This window comes from Pimephales promelas, chromosome 7 (genome assembly GCF_988280905.1).
Source record: "Pimephales promelas chromosome 7, fPimPro1.hap1.1, whole genome shotgun sequence".
NCBI lineage: Eukaryota > Metazoa > Chordata > Actinopteri > Cypriniformes > Leuciscidae > Pimephales > Pimephales promelas.
In genome coordinates this window covers 20,990,229-21,007,276 of record NC_142775.1, presented here as the reverse complement: position 1 = coordinate 21,007,276, position 17,048 = coordinate 20,990,229, and the positions used below count along the sequence as shown (strand labels likewise).

Genomic DNA, 17,048 nt, shown 5'->3' with positions numbered 1-17,048 from the left:
CCTGTTCTTTTAAACTTAGTCATTTATTGAGACATGATTCTAACTTTAATATGTAAAAACAGCATTTTATATGACCTGTGGTTACTAAGGTATGCTCAAAACAAAAGCCCAAAGTAAAATAAAATAATAATGAATAACCAGAATTATGAATCATTCATTTTCAGGGTGGTTATGATAAACTATAAGGTGCTAGAAAATAAAATGGGCTGGAGAAAATGAAATGGGATGGAAAGTTAATGTCTGATACTAAAAAAAATAAAATAAAATACAAAATAATATATACACTGTATATACATATAAATAAGTTCCCTCACAAACTGCTGGTTTCAGAGAGATTTTACCACACATGGTCTGATATCCTTATATAATGAAGTGATATAAAAAAATATGATTTGTCCCATTAAGTAAAAAAAAAAAAAAAAAATCTGATGCTTGTATTCATTACTGAGCACCTCAACCATTTCTAATGATTGTATATTGTCTGTTGCCATTTATCTAATATAAAAACACATTCAGCCTTTTTTTATTTTTCTGTCTGTCTTTGTAACATTATCTTGTTTTCTCCAACTATAGGCAAAGCATGATGAATCACTGGGTGAGAAAGAGGACAGCAGACCAACCAGGTCAACGTGCAGGACATCAGACTCTACAAGAGCATGACGCTCCCGTGTCCTGCACTGATATATCATAGGACAACCGTAGTGCACTGAAAGGAAACTTATTCACTGTTAAAAACCAGCCTGAATTATTACTATAAAAATCCGTTTCAATGACTGATAGGGAGTTCACACCCAAATACACACATACAGCTCACACAGGAAGTAAGTTTTTCTCTTTTTGTGTGTGGAACGTGCATGATTAACTGTTTAAACGCATTTTTGGCCCCCTTGCCTCGAGAGATGATGTACAATAGCACTGATTCACATCATTGGGCACGTATTTTTGTAGGTCAGTTTCACGCTTCAAATTTTCAGAGATGCACGTGCACAGAAAGGCACAAAAAGCCCACCGCTCCAATCGTTGTTGTCGAAAACCATGTCCGCAGTAATAGACTGTCTGTAAGTACTCAAAAACAAGAAAATGATTCTGTGTTCTTCCGCTAACTTCCTCCCTCGGGCACACAGGCAGCTCCACCAGATAACCCGCTGCAGAGATGTACCATCGAGGCAAGTTTCTGTAGCAATTATAGAGACGTACTGCTGTAACCAGCTCAAAACAAATTGAGCTATAGTGTTTTGATTCTGCTGTAACTGCTAGACGACGCCGAACATCAAAACTCCGTGTCCGTGACGAGGGTTAAATTGAGCTATGGACTAAATTTTACTGTTAATGGTGGTTTTTCCATTGAGAATCATTTGCTGTCCTGGACTATAAGTTCCATCCAGGAAATTGTCCCTGAGAGGCTAATGCCATCCTAAAATAGGCTTTAAATGAGCACGGGAAAAGCAGCGCAAAGTGTTTTAATAGGTTTCAACTGAATGAGGGTTTAGGAAGGAAGAGAGAATAACATCTGACCTCTTTTCACCTGTATGTGCCGTTTTATTGACCTGCTATAGTGGCAGAAAGGACAGAATCCACAAGGTGCCAATAAAAAAATATGTTTAATCGTAGACAGAGATGTTTAAACGTAAAATATAGATGAAAATGACCTTTCCATTGCCGGCTTAGTGTTGTGTCTGTATAAATGTCATTCTATATCTCTCTCAGTCTCTGTTATTGTGAGTGTAAAGCGGTAATAGAGGTCAAATGTGTGTAGTGGGAAGAGCACATGCTCATGACACATATAAGCAGTTGTGCTCACGGGAAAGCAGGTCTGGCCTTGTGTCAAAACTCAATATCATACTTCCTCATTGTCTTGACTATCCTAAAGGCCAAAAGCCAATGAAAAATAATTTAAAAAATGCCTGTTTTTTCATTAACCACTTCATCACTGCATTTTATATTTAAAGACCCTGGTTACTATGTACAGATTATTTAAAGCTGCAGTGAATAATTTCATTGGCACTAAATGCTATTTCACATTCCTGGTGCAAGTCTGTAAAAAGACTTGCCTATTTGTCTATTTTATAAGACTATACACTTTTTGCCTATTTTATCTATACATTGTAGTAAATGTCGGTCATTTTTACAGAAAAACACTGTAAAGATATCTTCAGTAAAATATAGTCAAATGCATGGTTTTCCAAATAAAAACTGAATTGCCATATAATTTACAGTGAACAGTAAAACAGTAAAAGGACAGTTTCAGATGTTCAATAGTACAGTTTATGCCAGTAATGTCCATTAGGTTGTTTTGTGTAACACTTTGTTATTTAGTTAATTATTGAATTATTTTAGTGTCATGTGTAATGTGTGTCATATAATGTTTTTTTATGGTTGTTCATGTTTTATGGACAACCCTGACATGTTTTATGGACAACTTCTATTATTATGGTGGTTATCAGTAAATATTGCAGTACAAAGCCGATTTTAATGTATTAACATTATAGAACTTAATGAAATACAATTATAATTTTTAAATAAAATATACAGGCACCTATAAGCCTGTAATACCTAAAACATGTTCAATGTATTATAAAGTGAATGTCTTGCAATCACAATTGCCGTAAATTTAATAGAATATGTTTTAAAGTGTAGATCATAAAATGCGGGAAGAGGTACATACTGAGGTTTAATAATTAGTGTTTGTGTTTTTATTGACTTTTTTGTTGAATAGTGAATAACTACACTAATGAAAGAAAAAACATTTTTGTTACTATACTTACACTGTCCTGTTATTTTCTGTATTCGACCTGTTCAATACATCTACAATACATTCAATTACAGAAAATGTCTATAAAAAAATGAAAGAAAGAAATGGTTCAAGCATTTTCATTCTATGCACAGTATGATTTTTTAATCCATGAAACAGAAAGGATATAAATGAGGGATGATGACTGACTATCAAGCTCAAAAAAGCAGTCCATATGACTCACATACTATATTTTGAGTCTTCTGAAATCATGTGATAGCTTTACATGAAGAATAGACTGAAAAGTTGTATTGACTGAAAACTTGTGCATTGATGATACATACACCAAAGTCACTGTTAACAAAAGCATGACAGTGAGTGTGCCTGAAACCAAAAAAAGAAGTAAATAAAAAAGAATAATACCACACACTCCAGCCGACCCCTCTCAGCAAGACTATCACAGCAAGTGCTCTCACACACTGAAGAGACGCCACATGGTACTACCTGTCACGCTCAAATAGGTTGTCCTTCGCACCAGGAAGCCTCCGAAAAGCAGCTCACAGGTGTAGTTGCCGATGTCATCCTCCCTCACTTCCTGTATGGAGAGCAAGTCTGCGGTCTGTAGCACGCTGCTCCTCCACTGCTGCACATTACACTCCTGCACACCCCAGGCAAAGAGAAAGAGAAAAACTATTGAAACAAAGAGACTACACCATATTACATGTGTATACCCTACACATTTGTATATTGGCATAATGAAAAAAACTTTATGACTGGCGGAGAGGAATTCAATAAACATAACTGTGCTTGCCGACAGCAAGCAAATCAAGTAATGGCACAAACACGCCCCACAAAAATCAGTGCTAAACACAATTTCTTGATCTTGCAGGTCGCAATGCTGTGACCGAATTGGCTCTTTGAAATGCAGAAAGTGCACTCGACTGTATTTTATAATGCTCTTATGCTAATTTGATCATCATTTGATGAATTACTGCTTACCATGATAGACAAATTACGCAAACACTCTTTTAAATAATTTTCTGTTTATGGCTTTGAATGTGTGGTAAAAGCACATTGTTAATTGCCCTAGGCAAATAGCACTAACTTTTGTGAATAAGACAAAATATAATAACCGTAATTTACATAAAAAGGAGGTGTGTTTGCACTGAAAAGAATGACAAGGCTTCATTTAAATTCTCAGGACAGGTGCCATGACGCTGGATCGCAGGTGGTTTGTAATAAAGATGCTGTTTGTGCACTGAATGGCACAACTGTTACCTCACAGTATCTCACACCGTACCTTGTACCACGTTATCTGTGGTTTTTCCCCAGGCTGAACATAATCCTGGATATCAGGGCAGGAGATGTCTTTACTCTTTCCCAATTCTCCTTTCTCAGTGTAGCGCAGTTTTGAGTTATAACATCCTGCTGTGTCATTATCGGCAACCAATAGAGTCATCGACACCTTCATACAAAACGTGGAATTCCTGTAACACACACACACACAGAGTATAAAAACTGTGCTTTCTACAATCAGATTAACACATACTCACTCAAAGACATTAAATGTGCTATCTCACAGATCCCATACACTAATAAATTAAATCAGGTTTTATTCTTGTATAATTAATTTATTCAACCATGATAGATGTAATTTGACCACGATGGAACACAATTTCTCTGCAATTTTCATTTGGTGCTACAAATAATTAGCGCTTTACTTACAGAATATGAGAAGCAAATGAATAGAAAATGTTTTCTCAAAGGCTTTAAAGTGTCATTTTATACATTTTTTTTTATCACTTTACATTTTCCCTGAGGTCCGCTTATAATGTTCGTTAATGTTTTTCACCAGAAAAACATGTCAAAATTAATATTCCACCCTCTCTTTGACCCTTAAAATTAAACTACATGGGCTTAGAATTAAACTACTGATCCATCATTACTACAATTAGACTGAAAAATTTGGGTAAATGTGTAAGCTAGATTTAGGCCTACATTTATTACATCTTCGTGGATACCACACTGATTTGTGATAATATTTTTCTTTGTTATAATGTATGATTAGCAAAAATAAAAAATGCTGCATCTGTGTCGATGAGAGAATCAAAGTGGATGCATGTTGTGCACCCGCTACATTATGTCCAAGCATGCACGCTTAAAATAGCATTATGAACAATGAACAACGCGCAGCGCGCCACTGACTTTAGACTAGTTTTTTTTTTTTTTTCTGGTCAGTGGCGGAATTGTTTTCTGGAACTGCAAAATAGCACTAGAGAATGTTTGCACCAAAACACGCCTCCTTTTTGTGCCGACCCACTCAGGGAGCGCAAGTTCATTTCCTAGTTTACCGATGTGCGTCTGTGGAGGGAAAAGCCCGCTTTGCGCGGGTGCAAAATAGGAATTATCCATGCGTTAGTGTACAAAGTCATTTGCGCCGGGTGCAAGATAGGGCCCATTGAGTTAAAATAAATGACAGCATATTTTCATAGTACCATGAGCATTTATTTATTTGATTAAAAAATAATTTCTCATTATATGACCTTGCATTTTATTTGCATTCAATTCAAAGTCAAACTAAATTACACAGCTACAAACGCACATTCGGACACACACACACGCCTATACACACACTCTGTAACTCAGAAGCATTGCATGTCAACATACACTTCTCTACATTGATGTGTGTCTCCATTAAAACTGCATTAGTGTTTGTTTTGTCCAAGGGCTTTGAGTTTAATAGCTGCTGATCAGATTTGTTGAAATTTGACCTTTTCAGTGTAATGACCTCACACCTCCTACCGGGTTACCATGGTTACAGTGTGCTTGGGGCGGCAACCTGCAATGCACTTGTCTTCCGTAAAATGCATAAACAATTTAACCCACTAAAATATCTATAAGCTCTCTTTCTGCCCTATTAACTGTATAGCAAAGACTATTTTTACACACTCAATATTTTCCGACACCATATTTTCAGACATATGTCAGCAGAGTCTTGTTTTATCACCCTATAAACCTAAAAAGAATACAAAAATATCTGCTCTCTCCTGTCGGTGTGTTGCTGAAAACTATTGTTTATGGCTTAATCAGCTCAAAGACAGTCTCAAAGGAAAGAAACACAACGACAACAACTCTATTTCCTGTTGTTAACTGGGTTCTTAATAAAAAAACTACACAGGCAGCCTCCTTCTTAGGCAGCATCCTAACTGGACTGGAATCTCATAGGTGGCAACTAGTGGCAATTAATTGATTTCTAGGGGATCAATGTTTGGCTAGTTTATACATTGCTGGTAAATGCTGTAATCTCAACAATATGCAGACAAAACCTGTTTTTTTCTCCATTGTCACTCATTATGAAGTAGCTGTGCATACTGACAAATTCATACTGACTAACATATAAATCATCAAAATTTCATTACCGATGTGAAAAGGCAGTAAGAAGAAATTTTAAGATTCAAACTAGCATACAAGTGCTGGTTACACTGAGGGGGCGATAACTGTAACGTACGGACAGAGACGGTCGGATCCATGTGCAGCACTTTATTGAAGCAAGCAGACATGAACACAGGCAAACACTTAAATAAAGGGGCAATCCGGAAACTCGTGGTCTAAACAGGCAATGGTCGAGGCAGGCAGCACAGGTTCGAGAGCAGTCCAGGAAACAGGCAAGGGTCAAGAGTCCAGGGAAACACGGAGACACAGAACAGGGAATAACGCTCGGAATTGTACGCTTACAGTGTAACAAGACTTCGCAAGGGACACAGGGAAAACTCAGGCTTAAATAAGGAACTCAATAACCAATAATGAAACACAGCTGAACATAATGAAACACAAAGAGTCCATGGGGAAACAAACATGGGGAGAGGGTGCCCTCTAGTGGCTCTCGAGGGCACCACGGCTGCTGATCGTCACATAACCCCCCCTCTAAGGAGCGGCTTCCAGACGCTCCTAAGAGCTCCGGGGGGAGGTCAACGGGGGCTGGGATGGAGGGCCAGGCCCATGGAGAGGCAGGAGGCCAGGCACATGGAGAGGCCTGGGGCCGTGGAGCGTGGGTGACCAGGAAGGAGCAGGACGTGATGGCGGCCAGGGCAGAGCAGACACAGGCGAGGTCCATGACAGCCTCGCCTCCATGGCCCTCACGGACTCAGAGGTCCATGTCAGGATCACCTCCATGGCCCCCACAGAGTACCTACTGCCCCCCCCCCAAAAAATACTTGGGGAAATTCACGGGAGGAGCCTCTGGGTGGTGAACTGGTACAGGAAAGGCCTCCCGGAGCTTGAAGGGTGCAGGCAGAGCGAGGCGCAGAGGCGGGGCCGGCAGGGCGAGGCGCAGAGGCGGGGCCGGCAGGGCGAGGCGCAGAGGCGGGGCCGGCAGGGCGAGGCGCAGAGGCGGGGCCGGCAGGGCGAGGCGCAGAGGCGGGGCCGGCAGGGCGAGGCGCAGAGGCGGGGCCGGCAGAGCGAGGCGCAGAGGCGGGGCCGGCAGGGCGAGGAGTCTGGGCACGCTCACCGGGGCCTGGCGAACCAAACGAGTCCTCCTTCTCCTCCTGCGGCGGCGCGTCACAGGGCTAGACACACTCGCTGGGCTGGACAACTCACTCACTTGAACTGGAGATGCAGCGCTCACCTGAAGAGGAGATGCAGCGCTCACCTGAAGAGGAGATGCAGCGCTCACCTGAAGAGGAGATGCAGCGCTCACTTGAAGAGGAGATGCAGCGCTCACTTGAAGAGGAGATGCAGCGCTCACTTGAAGAGGAGATTCAATTACTTGAACTGAAGACTCACTGGACAGACTAAATTCAACACTGGACACACTTGATTCACTCGGCTCAGCACTTGACTCACTTGACTCGGCACTCGATTCACTCAGCTCGCTATTTGACTCACTTGATTCACTCAGCTCGGCACTTGACTCACTCGAGTCGGCTGACACGCGCTCAAACTCCGGTTCGACCCGCGACACCTCCGCTGTTTTAGGAACAGCACTTTTAACAGGGCCAGTGCGGGATACGGGCTCGAGGGGTCCGACATGATGAGTGGTTTTGGCAGGAACGATATGCTTAGAAGCTCCTCTGACGGTCCTTAAGGGAGGATCAAACAGTTTAGCGAGCTGAGGCTTATGCGGCGTGCGGAGTGAGTGAGAGAAATCCGCCGCATACGAAACTCCCCGGCGCAGGGAAAAGAGCAGTTCCTCGAGACCCTCCTTTTCTGCGGGGAGTTCAAAAGCCTTTCTGAACAGGGCGGTAAACACGTCGAAAGGAGGAAACGACATCCGACCTGGTTCCCAAAACGTGCCTGCCCACTCCAGAGCCTTTCCAGTCAACAGAGAGCAGATGAAAGAAACGCGGTCGGTATCCGAGGCGTATAACTGGGGCCGATGACTCATGTACCAGCTGCACTGCTGCAGAAATCCTTCACACGCTTCAGGTGAGCCATTAAACTTCTCGGGAAACGGCGTACTGGAATTACTGCATGCGGTACTCACACTGGGTTGCGGTGGAACAGGTGCAGCGGGGGTTTGGGCTTGATTAGCCGCTGTGCTTGAGCTCTGCGGAGACCATGATTGCACGGAGCTAGCTAGTTCCTCGAGGAGAGAAGTTAGTCTCGCCAGCTGAGAACTATGAGAGGCTAGCATTGAAGAGCGGGTCTTGACCACGGCGGATAGATGCAGAAAGTCTGCTGGATCCTCGTTTGGCGAAGTCTTCTGTAACGTACGGACAGAGACGGTCGGATCCATGTGCAGCACTTTATTGAAGCAAGCAGACATGAACACAGGCAAACACTTAAATAAAGGGGCAATCCGGAAACTCGTGGTCTAAACAGGCAATGGTCGAGGCAGGCAGCACAGGTTCGAGAGCAGTCCAGGAAACAGGCAAGGGTCAAGAGTCCAGGGAAACACGGAGACACAGAACAGGGAATAACGCTCGGAATTGTACGCTTACAGTGTAACAAGACTTCGCAAGGGACACAGGGAAAACTCAGGCTTAAATAAGGAACTCAATAACCAATAATGAAACACAGCTGAACATAATGAAACACAAAGAGTCCATGGGGAAACAAACATGGGGAGAGGGTGCCCTCTAGTGGCTCTCGAGGGCACCACGGCTGCTGATCGTCACAGATAACTATATCAATGACTATAACTATAACGTTTGAATACTTGTTGTAATACTGTGAAAATAGTGAAGTCCACACCCCAACGAAGAAAAATATTGTCGGAATCACTTTCAGAAATATTTTTCTAGCCGATGAATGATTAAAACAGCCAAATAGGATTCTTCCGAATTTTTAACGACATATTTACAGCAAGCACTTGATAAACACAGGATTATTGTCTGTTGCTGTGGACACTAATATAGTTCCCTATCGGTCAGTCACGACAACGTAGGTCATGACTGACCAATAGGAATCTCGCTATAGAGCCAATTTACTTTGAGTGAATCTAAAACTAGCCAATGCACATTGGCGTGCAATCATTTGCATCAGCTGCGCAGCCTCGTTAGCGCGGGTATATAACAAGCAGCTGCTGCAATTGCACTTCAGGTTTTTGCTTCGGAGCCAAGACACTTTGAGGCCTCTGCTGAGAGTGAATACTCTCAACAAGACCTTCCGGACCTCTCCTTTTCGGTGCGGGCGTGTACGGCATGGCAGCACGAGCAGTTTCTCTTTCTCTCTTTCTGAGCAAAAACAAAAAGCTGTTTTAACAGCTGGTAAGTTCCAGCGAGAGAGATTCAGCGCACGCGCGGGTGCACATTCCCGTCTGTGACCGCTGCAACTGTTCCCCCTGCATTTTTCAGGAACAACGAAAGTAGTCCCCAAAAAAGAGCTTACATAGATAGTTTGCGTCTTTTTAAAGATGACGTTCTATCTGTGTGTTTCTGGATGTGGTCGTTACCTGGGATCACATGATGGTCACAAATGCTGTGTTGTGTGTGGACTTTGAACACGCACAATCAGCGTTCATGGATGAGTCATGCACCCATTGCGGGAAGATGACCATCTCTGAGCTGCGGTCGAGACTCTCGTTCCTGCAAGGGGGCGGAGTCCCCGTGCCGGCGCCCCGTTCCAATCCTCCAGCGAGGGTTGCTTCGGCCGCTGACACGGGTGACCTGAGGATTACACTGTAAGCCCGAACAGTACTACTAGCTTATAAAGAGTGAGCTCACTACAGTTAAAATCTCCTGCTAAGTTTATCCACCTTTAATCTATTAATGTCTATGAACAAATTTGTATTTTTATATTTGTGTGCCTCAGCATTTCTGAATGAACACCGCTGGTTCACTCAATATTTTTAAGTTTACTGTCGATCACATGATATGATGTCATGACGTATCGTCCTAACTGACGTTACCTGAAAAATATGTCCCAGATGGCTACCCTATCAAACGAGGTGGTATCAAGCATTAAACAACTTTTAAGGTAAGCCAAAACACTTTAAAATCTACTCTGCTTGTTTTAACATTGAAAGAATATCATATTTCAGGAACAACATGAGGGTGAGTAAATACTGACAGAATTTTCATTTTTGGGTGAACTAACCCTTTAAGTCCATACTGCAGCAATGTGAAAAAAAAAACCAAAACGCGGTGCCGTGTTACTCGACCTCAGAGGGTTAAGACCTCGGCCTGGCTATGTGCCCAAGGTTCCTACCACTCCCTTCAAAGACCAGGTAGTGAATCTGCAAGTGCTGCCCTTGGAGGAGGCAGACCCAGCCCTGGCTTTGCTCTGTCCCGTTCGCGCTCTGTGTATGTAAGTGGACAGAACTCAAAGCATCTGGACCTCAGACCAGCCCTTTGTCTGTTACGGAGGCCAGCAGAAGCAGGAAAGACAGGAAAGGCTGTCTCCAAGCAGAGGATGGCCTACTGGATAGTGGATGTCATCGCCTTGGCTTACCAAGCTCAAGGCGTGCCCTGCCCGCTCAGGTTGCATGCACACTCCACGAGAGGTGTCGCGTCCTTCTTGGCGCAGGCTCGTGGCGCCTAGCTAACAGATATCTGTAGAGCTGCGGGCGGGCAACACCTAACACGTTCGCTAGATACTACAGCCTACGTGTAGAGCCGGTCTAAACGGGTAGAAGCACTGAGAGGCCCGGCTCTGTCGGCTTGCTGCACCCTACTTTGCAACCGTATTGTTCCAGAGTGAAAAACCTGTCGAGTCCTCCAATACCCCTTGGCCCGGACATGGCGGAGTGTCCAGATCCAGGCCCTTGTCTGCTGAATCCTTGAGAGCCAGACCCGGGCTGGGTTCCACATACCCTTCGGGGATCCCATATGTCTATATGTTCCATGGTGGCTCCTAAGATGGAAGCCTGTGCCTTTCCCTTTGGCTGAGTCACCCATTATTCATATGCAGTACAGCCTTCAGGTTAGTCCATATCTATTCCCACATAACTCTTTGAAGAAAGTGGCTTCCGCAGTGTTCCCCTCCTTCAGAAAGGGGCATGCTTTCCCAGTGTTATCCAAAGTCTCACTGTGTGGGTTAACATGGAAACAGTGTCAGACACTCCCCATGTAAACCCTCCTTTTGTCCTCCCAGGCAAGAAGGTGAAGATGCTTGCATGGGGCGCTGGATGGGGTGCAGCGGCTGTGGCGCTTTGCTAGGGATTCCTATAGGTCAGTCATGACCTACGTTGTAGTGACTGACCGATAGGGAACGTCTCGGTTACATATGGTGTCCCTCGTTCCCTGAGGGAGGGAACGGAGACGTAGGTCCCGTCGGCGGGGCGGACCGCTTTCTCAGGCTTCGCACCATTAAATAATGGGGGGCCAGTTCTCTTCTGGTCAACGAACGAAGAGTGTATGATTCTGATTCAGGTAGCATTACGGGTCAGAAGTCAGAATGGATCGGAACATTCAGAATATTTATTCAGTTCCATCTAGCTGAAAATCGGAGTCATCACATCATGGTCAGTAGTTGGCGATGTCACTTTGTAAGGAAACACACTCACCTGTAGACTGAACACCTAACACGAAATTCAAAGTTTGTTTTTTCAGGTCGACAATATGCCAGTGAAATAAAAGTTTTCCGTATTTAGTAAAATAATATTGTGTAAATGGCGCCTTAATCTGTATGACATTTGTTTTGTCTCTTTCTCTCTTTGTTTTTTTTTTTCTGTACACTCACACATGTACAATGAGAGAGACATTTTGTGATGCAAAAGTGAATATGATGAGTATAGTATTTGCTTTGACCTCAAGTCAGTTGGAACCTGAGCAAATGAGGACCCTGGAGAGTTGCCTGACTGTTTAATATGTGTGACAGTGGCCTGCGGCATTATAGGAGAGTGCCGGAGTGTCAGTGTTTGATTGATGGATGACAGAACGTCTCACTGTCCTCTGCTGTTGCTTACTTATTTCACTTCCAGTTTTACTGTCCCTGAGAAGATTCAAATACAGACACACAACCCTAACACACACACACATAATACACACAGACAGCAATACACAAGCTAATTTTCTCAGCATGACGCTTTTCTTGAAGGCTTTGAGAGACAATCAAAAAACATCAAAGGAGGAAGTTAAGCATGTTCGCAGAACCAGCTAATGTCCGAAAGGCAGAGTGTGTGCGTGTGTCTCCCTGTGGATTTGCATATTTAAGCGTATGAGTGTTCATGCATACACATGTGCGCACGTTTCATTCTCTCACCTCAGAACGCAGGAGTAGAGACCGGCGTCCTGCAGCTCAGCAGGTCGAAACCAGATGGCGTCTTCCTCTTTGCTCATGCGTACCCCATCAAAGGAGATGGGCTCCTCAAAATCGCCATGTCCCAACCCAGAACTTCGGTACCACATCAGACTAAGTCCAATGCTCTGTGCCTGGGTGTAGTTGGCTCTGATATAACCATAAAACAGAGCACACTTTATCCGCACCGGCTCTCCGTGTAACACCCGGTACTTCAGATAGTCCACGGACCAATCAGTGCAGCCGTCCACTGCAGAAAGACAGGAGGACAAAATATAAGTCTCCTCCCCTTTAAAATTTTGCAAAGTTTCTTTATTAAAGTGCCCCTATTATGGTTTTTCGAAAATTCCCTTTCATGCAGTGTGTAATATAGCTGTTTGTGAATGCAAATGTTTTGCAAAGTTGTAAAGTTAAAAGTGCAGCCTTGCTTTATGGTTCTATGTCACTAGAAGATATATTTGCATAAAGCCTGTCTATGTTGTACGTTGTTCGCCTGAGAACAATTTAAAGGATTAGTTAACCTTCAAATGAAAATTAGCCCATGATTTACTCACCCTCAAGTCATCTAGGTGTATATGACTTTCACCTTTCAGACGAATAAAATCGGAGTTATATTATAAAACATCATGGCTCTTCCAAGTTTTATAATGGCAGTGGATTGCAACAAATTGAAACTCAAAAACGTGCATCCATCCATCGTAAACAATCTCCAAATGGCTCCTGCGGGTTAATAAAGACCTTTTGAAGCAAAACAATGAGTTTGTGTAAGAAAAGTAAAATTCTAGCTTCCGGCCAAACACAGTCTATTTGTAGCACCCCTAAAGAGCAACTTAAGAAATTTATGACGTCAGAAGTAGTGTAGTGCGTCACGGCGTAGCGTAAATTTTAGCTACGTTGCATTACTCGCATAAGTTACACTTTACACTTAAATGGAATCCATATGGGCCAGGTTCCTCAAAACGTTCTTATCGCTAAGTAGTTCTTAACCTATTCCTTAACCTCTCTCTTAACTTTATGGCACGATTCCTGACACGTTCATACGCTAAGTATAGATCTTCTTTAAGTCACAATTTTGTAAGGTTGGTCTGGGCCCGGTTCCCCGATAACGCTCACTCTTAGCGTACTAAGAAGTTGTTCTTACACTTGTTCTTAAATGATCATATGCACTTTTATTGAGACAGTAAATACAGTTCTCGCATGTGCACCGCAATGAATTAGAAATATACACATTGGTTTGTTGATGGACATACTCTGTAATACTGATTGTGAGGAATTACAGTTGAAACATCTCATAATGTACCTCAAACTGAGTAGCGTATTACACTGAGAAATGTCTTGCTCGAGTTGTCTTTGCGAGGTTTGGGTTGAATAACTAGTTCTTCTAATGTTTCTTTACAGTTTAATCGCTGAGCTGTAGGAAGCCTCTGGACAGAGCTGACGTTCAGTTATGGTAATGAATGTGTGGTTTCTGACAGGTTCTGTACGCAGGAGACTAATAACAGACTGGGACTCGTTATTTTCAACGAACCGACTCGGCCACCGGATATGACATCACTTCCATGCTTCAAGTGTTCTGATATGTTTTGTGCATCTGAGGCAGAGAAAAAACATGGAGGCCACACGGAAAGCTGTTGCAATGGTAGCACTGGCTGAATACCAGGTGCTTATCATAATGCAGCTATTTGAACTTCTAAATTGTTCACTTTATTTCATGTTTTAGTTTATCTTCTGTTAACACCCATTTGAAACAAGACTTCATTCAATATTGCACTCACAACAAGACCTATTCCTATAGCCACATGCAGTGACATGGACGCAGTAAGGTATTGCAGTAATACGAGTGATTAAAATAGTCATTTAAACAACCAAAGTGGTCCAAAAACAATGAAAACAATTCTTAAAGTAACACAGGGCACAGCCATCTTGGATTCCGTATCGGAATTCTTGCTCGGTGTCTTAGCGGTCGTCTAATTTCCGATCTGAGTAATCCGAGGAAAGGGGGGCGCGTTGGTGCGTGTTGCTAGGCAACATCTGTCTTCCTTTTTTTTTACTTTTGATGCATGTAAACCTGTTGTAGAAGACTTCCAAAACAAAATTAGGAACCTTTAAAATAGCATAATAGGGGCACTTTAAACACCATTTGATGTCACTGGCCATCCAGCAAAACATAAGACCTGCAATGTACGTAAAACATGACAGAATTTTCAGTCTTTATCAGATGCAATATCTCTTTAAGTTGCATTATATTTCATTGAGCTAAATTATTTCATCCATAAACAGACAAAGAATCCTGTAGGTTGGAAAAAAAATATTCAATTTTGCAGAGTTACAAACAAACACATACAGTATAGGCCAGAAAATCAGAAAATCATATAATTATCGAGATGTTAAGTCAATATGAGTCGGAGTTCATTTTAAAGCTTGGATGCTATAGAGAAGTTAACTTGTGCAACTAATTATACTTTAATTATGTTTCATTGTTGTAATTAAATGCTGTGTTTTATAATGTTTGCATATGCAAGTGTGTGTGTGTTGGAGGATCGCTGTGCGCATGTGTGTGTGTGTGTGTGTGTGTGTGTGTACACACAGGAGATGGCATGAGCTTGTAATAAAAGCAGTTAATTGCTTTTTTAAACTCTGGAGATGAAGAAAATAGAGCTATTAAAATCTGATAAGACAGTCAAACAATCTACTGTAGCGTTAATATTCAAGATCTAAACGGCCTCCCATTTTAAATAATGTGATTTTGCAAAGTGCCACTAACAAGACCAACATTTTTATTTATGTGCATTACATCATTTGAGATGGCACTCGTGGCCTTGAACAGTGATGATTGATCTGTCTCTGTCTGATTTTCTGTCTGGTTTTCCAAGTAAAAAAAATGCCAATGTGACAAATACTACTGCTATAGCAATTCAAAAGCAATACACTTTATATATTGGGTATATGAGTATCAAATCTTTCAAGCTCTATATTGATGTTGAGATTAATTAATAATTGAACAGTAAAAATACGGAGGAAAATCAATAAACCGTAAAAGGTTTCCTATTTCCATTTCTATTTGACCAGAACCTATATCTTCATTTTTTTTTTGTTTTTTTTTTCACTAAAAGCTAGCCAAGTGAACACTAGTGTGATTTATACATACAATTGTGCAAATATACTAATATATAACATATTCAAAGGTTTTAGCATTAGGAGAGGATAAAAGAGTCTTGAAAATAGTCTCACAATGCAAAAAAATCTTAATTCTCTTAAAATGGGCTATATTTTCTTTATGCATAATACATCTTTTTTTTTTTTTCCTTTTGATTATGGGGTGAAATTTGTCCAGGACATTTTTGAGTGTTCATGAGAATCATCAAACAAAAGGCAAACATCACAGGCTCTTCGAAACACACACACAAATGTTATTTTAGATGTTGTGAGAGCATTAAAAACACAAAGGCATATTATAGAGCCTTACATCCCCAAAATTATTATATTTTTCAAGAAAAGAAAAGCACTTGTCATTGAGCAAAGTCTTCTGTGTTCCTGCTTGACTGCATTGCCCTTGACCAAATTCACAAATGGCTAAATCCGTCTCTGTAATAACTTCCCAATTGTGTTCAAATTAAGTGAAACCCATTACAGAACATTTCCTCCCGATGCGGAGAACAGAACTTCCACTCATTATTCCGCTTTCCGTCGATCCTGAAAGGTATGAAAATGAACGGCATAGACTGTGCGGAAATGCTTAGTGACACACTGCTCATGTACAAAATGCACCCCTCAAGACGTTTTCCTTCATGCCAAACTTAGGTGCTCGTCACTTATGAAAATGCTGAGGCAATAGATGGCAGTTTGCTGAATCTTTTAAATGAATAAGATAGCGAATAAAAACTATTTGATGACATGCGCATTCTGCTAAATCAATTACATTTATTATGAAAATTACATCACCCTTCTCTCCCACAACACTCTTCTTCTTCCTCCATCTTCTTACTGTTTTGTCTTACATCTAGCTTGCATCAGTATGCTGTAACTGTACTGTCTGATATGACTCTACTAAACACGGTTAACCTCTTCAAGTGTCATCATAGCCTGCTCTCCATTAATCCCTTTTCTCTAGTTCAGCCACTCTCTATGGTGCTGAAGTCCAGCTGTTTCATTTTTTTTTTCATGTTCTACTGATATCAACTTTCATTTTTTTATGTCTGGAGTCACAGAGACTTGAATTATGTTTGTGTAAAACAACAATAATAGCAATTTTGATAGGCAAAGTTCTCCCAAAAATGAAAATTCTGTCATTACTTACACACCCTTATGTTGTTCTAAATCTGAACTCATTTCTTTCTTCTGCTCAATACAAAGGGATATATTTTCAAGAACATTGGCCTGTTTGGTTACTGACATTATTCAAAATATTTCATTTTGTGTTCAGGAGAAGAAATTAATTCATACAGGTTTGGAACAACATGAGGGTGAGAAAATGATGACATTTTTTATATTTTTATAACTATCCTTTTAATAAAATCTCAACAGAAAGATATCACTGAAGCTTTATCTTAGATGATGCATGGCCAAAAGCGTCAGTTAGATGACACCTTGCAGCCCGTTCTCATCCTTTAGCGTCACATAGAACGCTATATGACAAAAC

General features: G+C 41.7%; 1 protein-coding gene across 2 annotated transcripts in view; it reads right to left on the bottom strand.

The window, feature by feature from the left end:
* il1rapl1a (interleukin 1 receptor accessory protein-like 1a) overlaps positions 1–17,048 on the bottom strand; it is a 96,423-nt gene that overhangs the window by 42,354 nt on the left and 37,021 nt on the right. For both annotated transcript variants that reach the window (XM_039655854.2, XM_039655855.2), the window contains exons 3-5: positions 12,374–12,659; positions 4,032–4,218; positions 3,236–3,389 (exon numbers count right to left, since the gene is read on the bottom strand). In XM_039655854.2, coding sequence (XP_039511788.1) covers positions 3,236–3,389; positions 4,032–4,218; positions 12,374–12,659 — 627 coding nt within the window. The remainder of the gene's footprint in view (positions 1–3,235; positions 3,390–4,031; positions 4,219–12,373; positions 12,660–17,048) is intronic.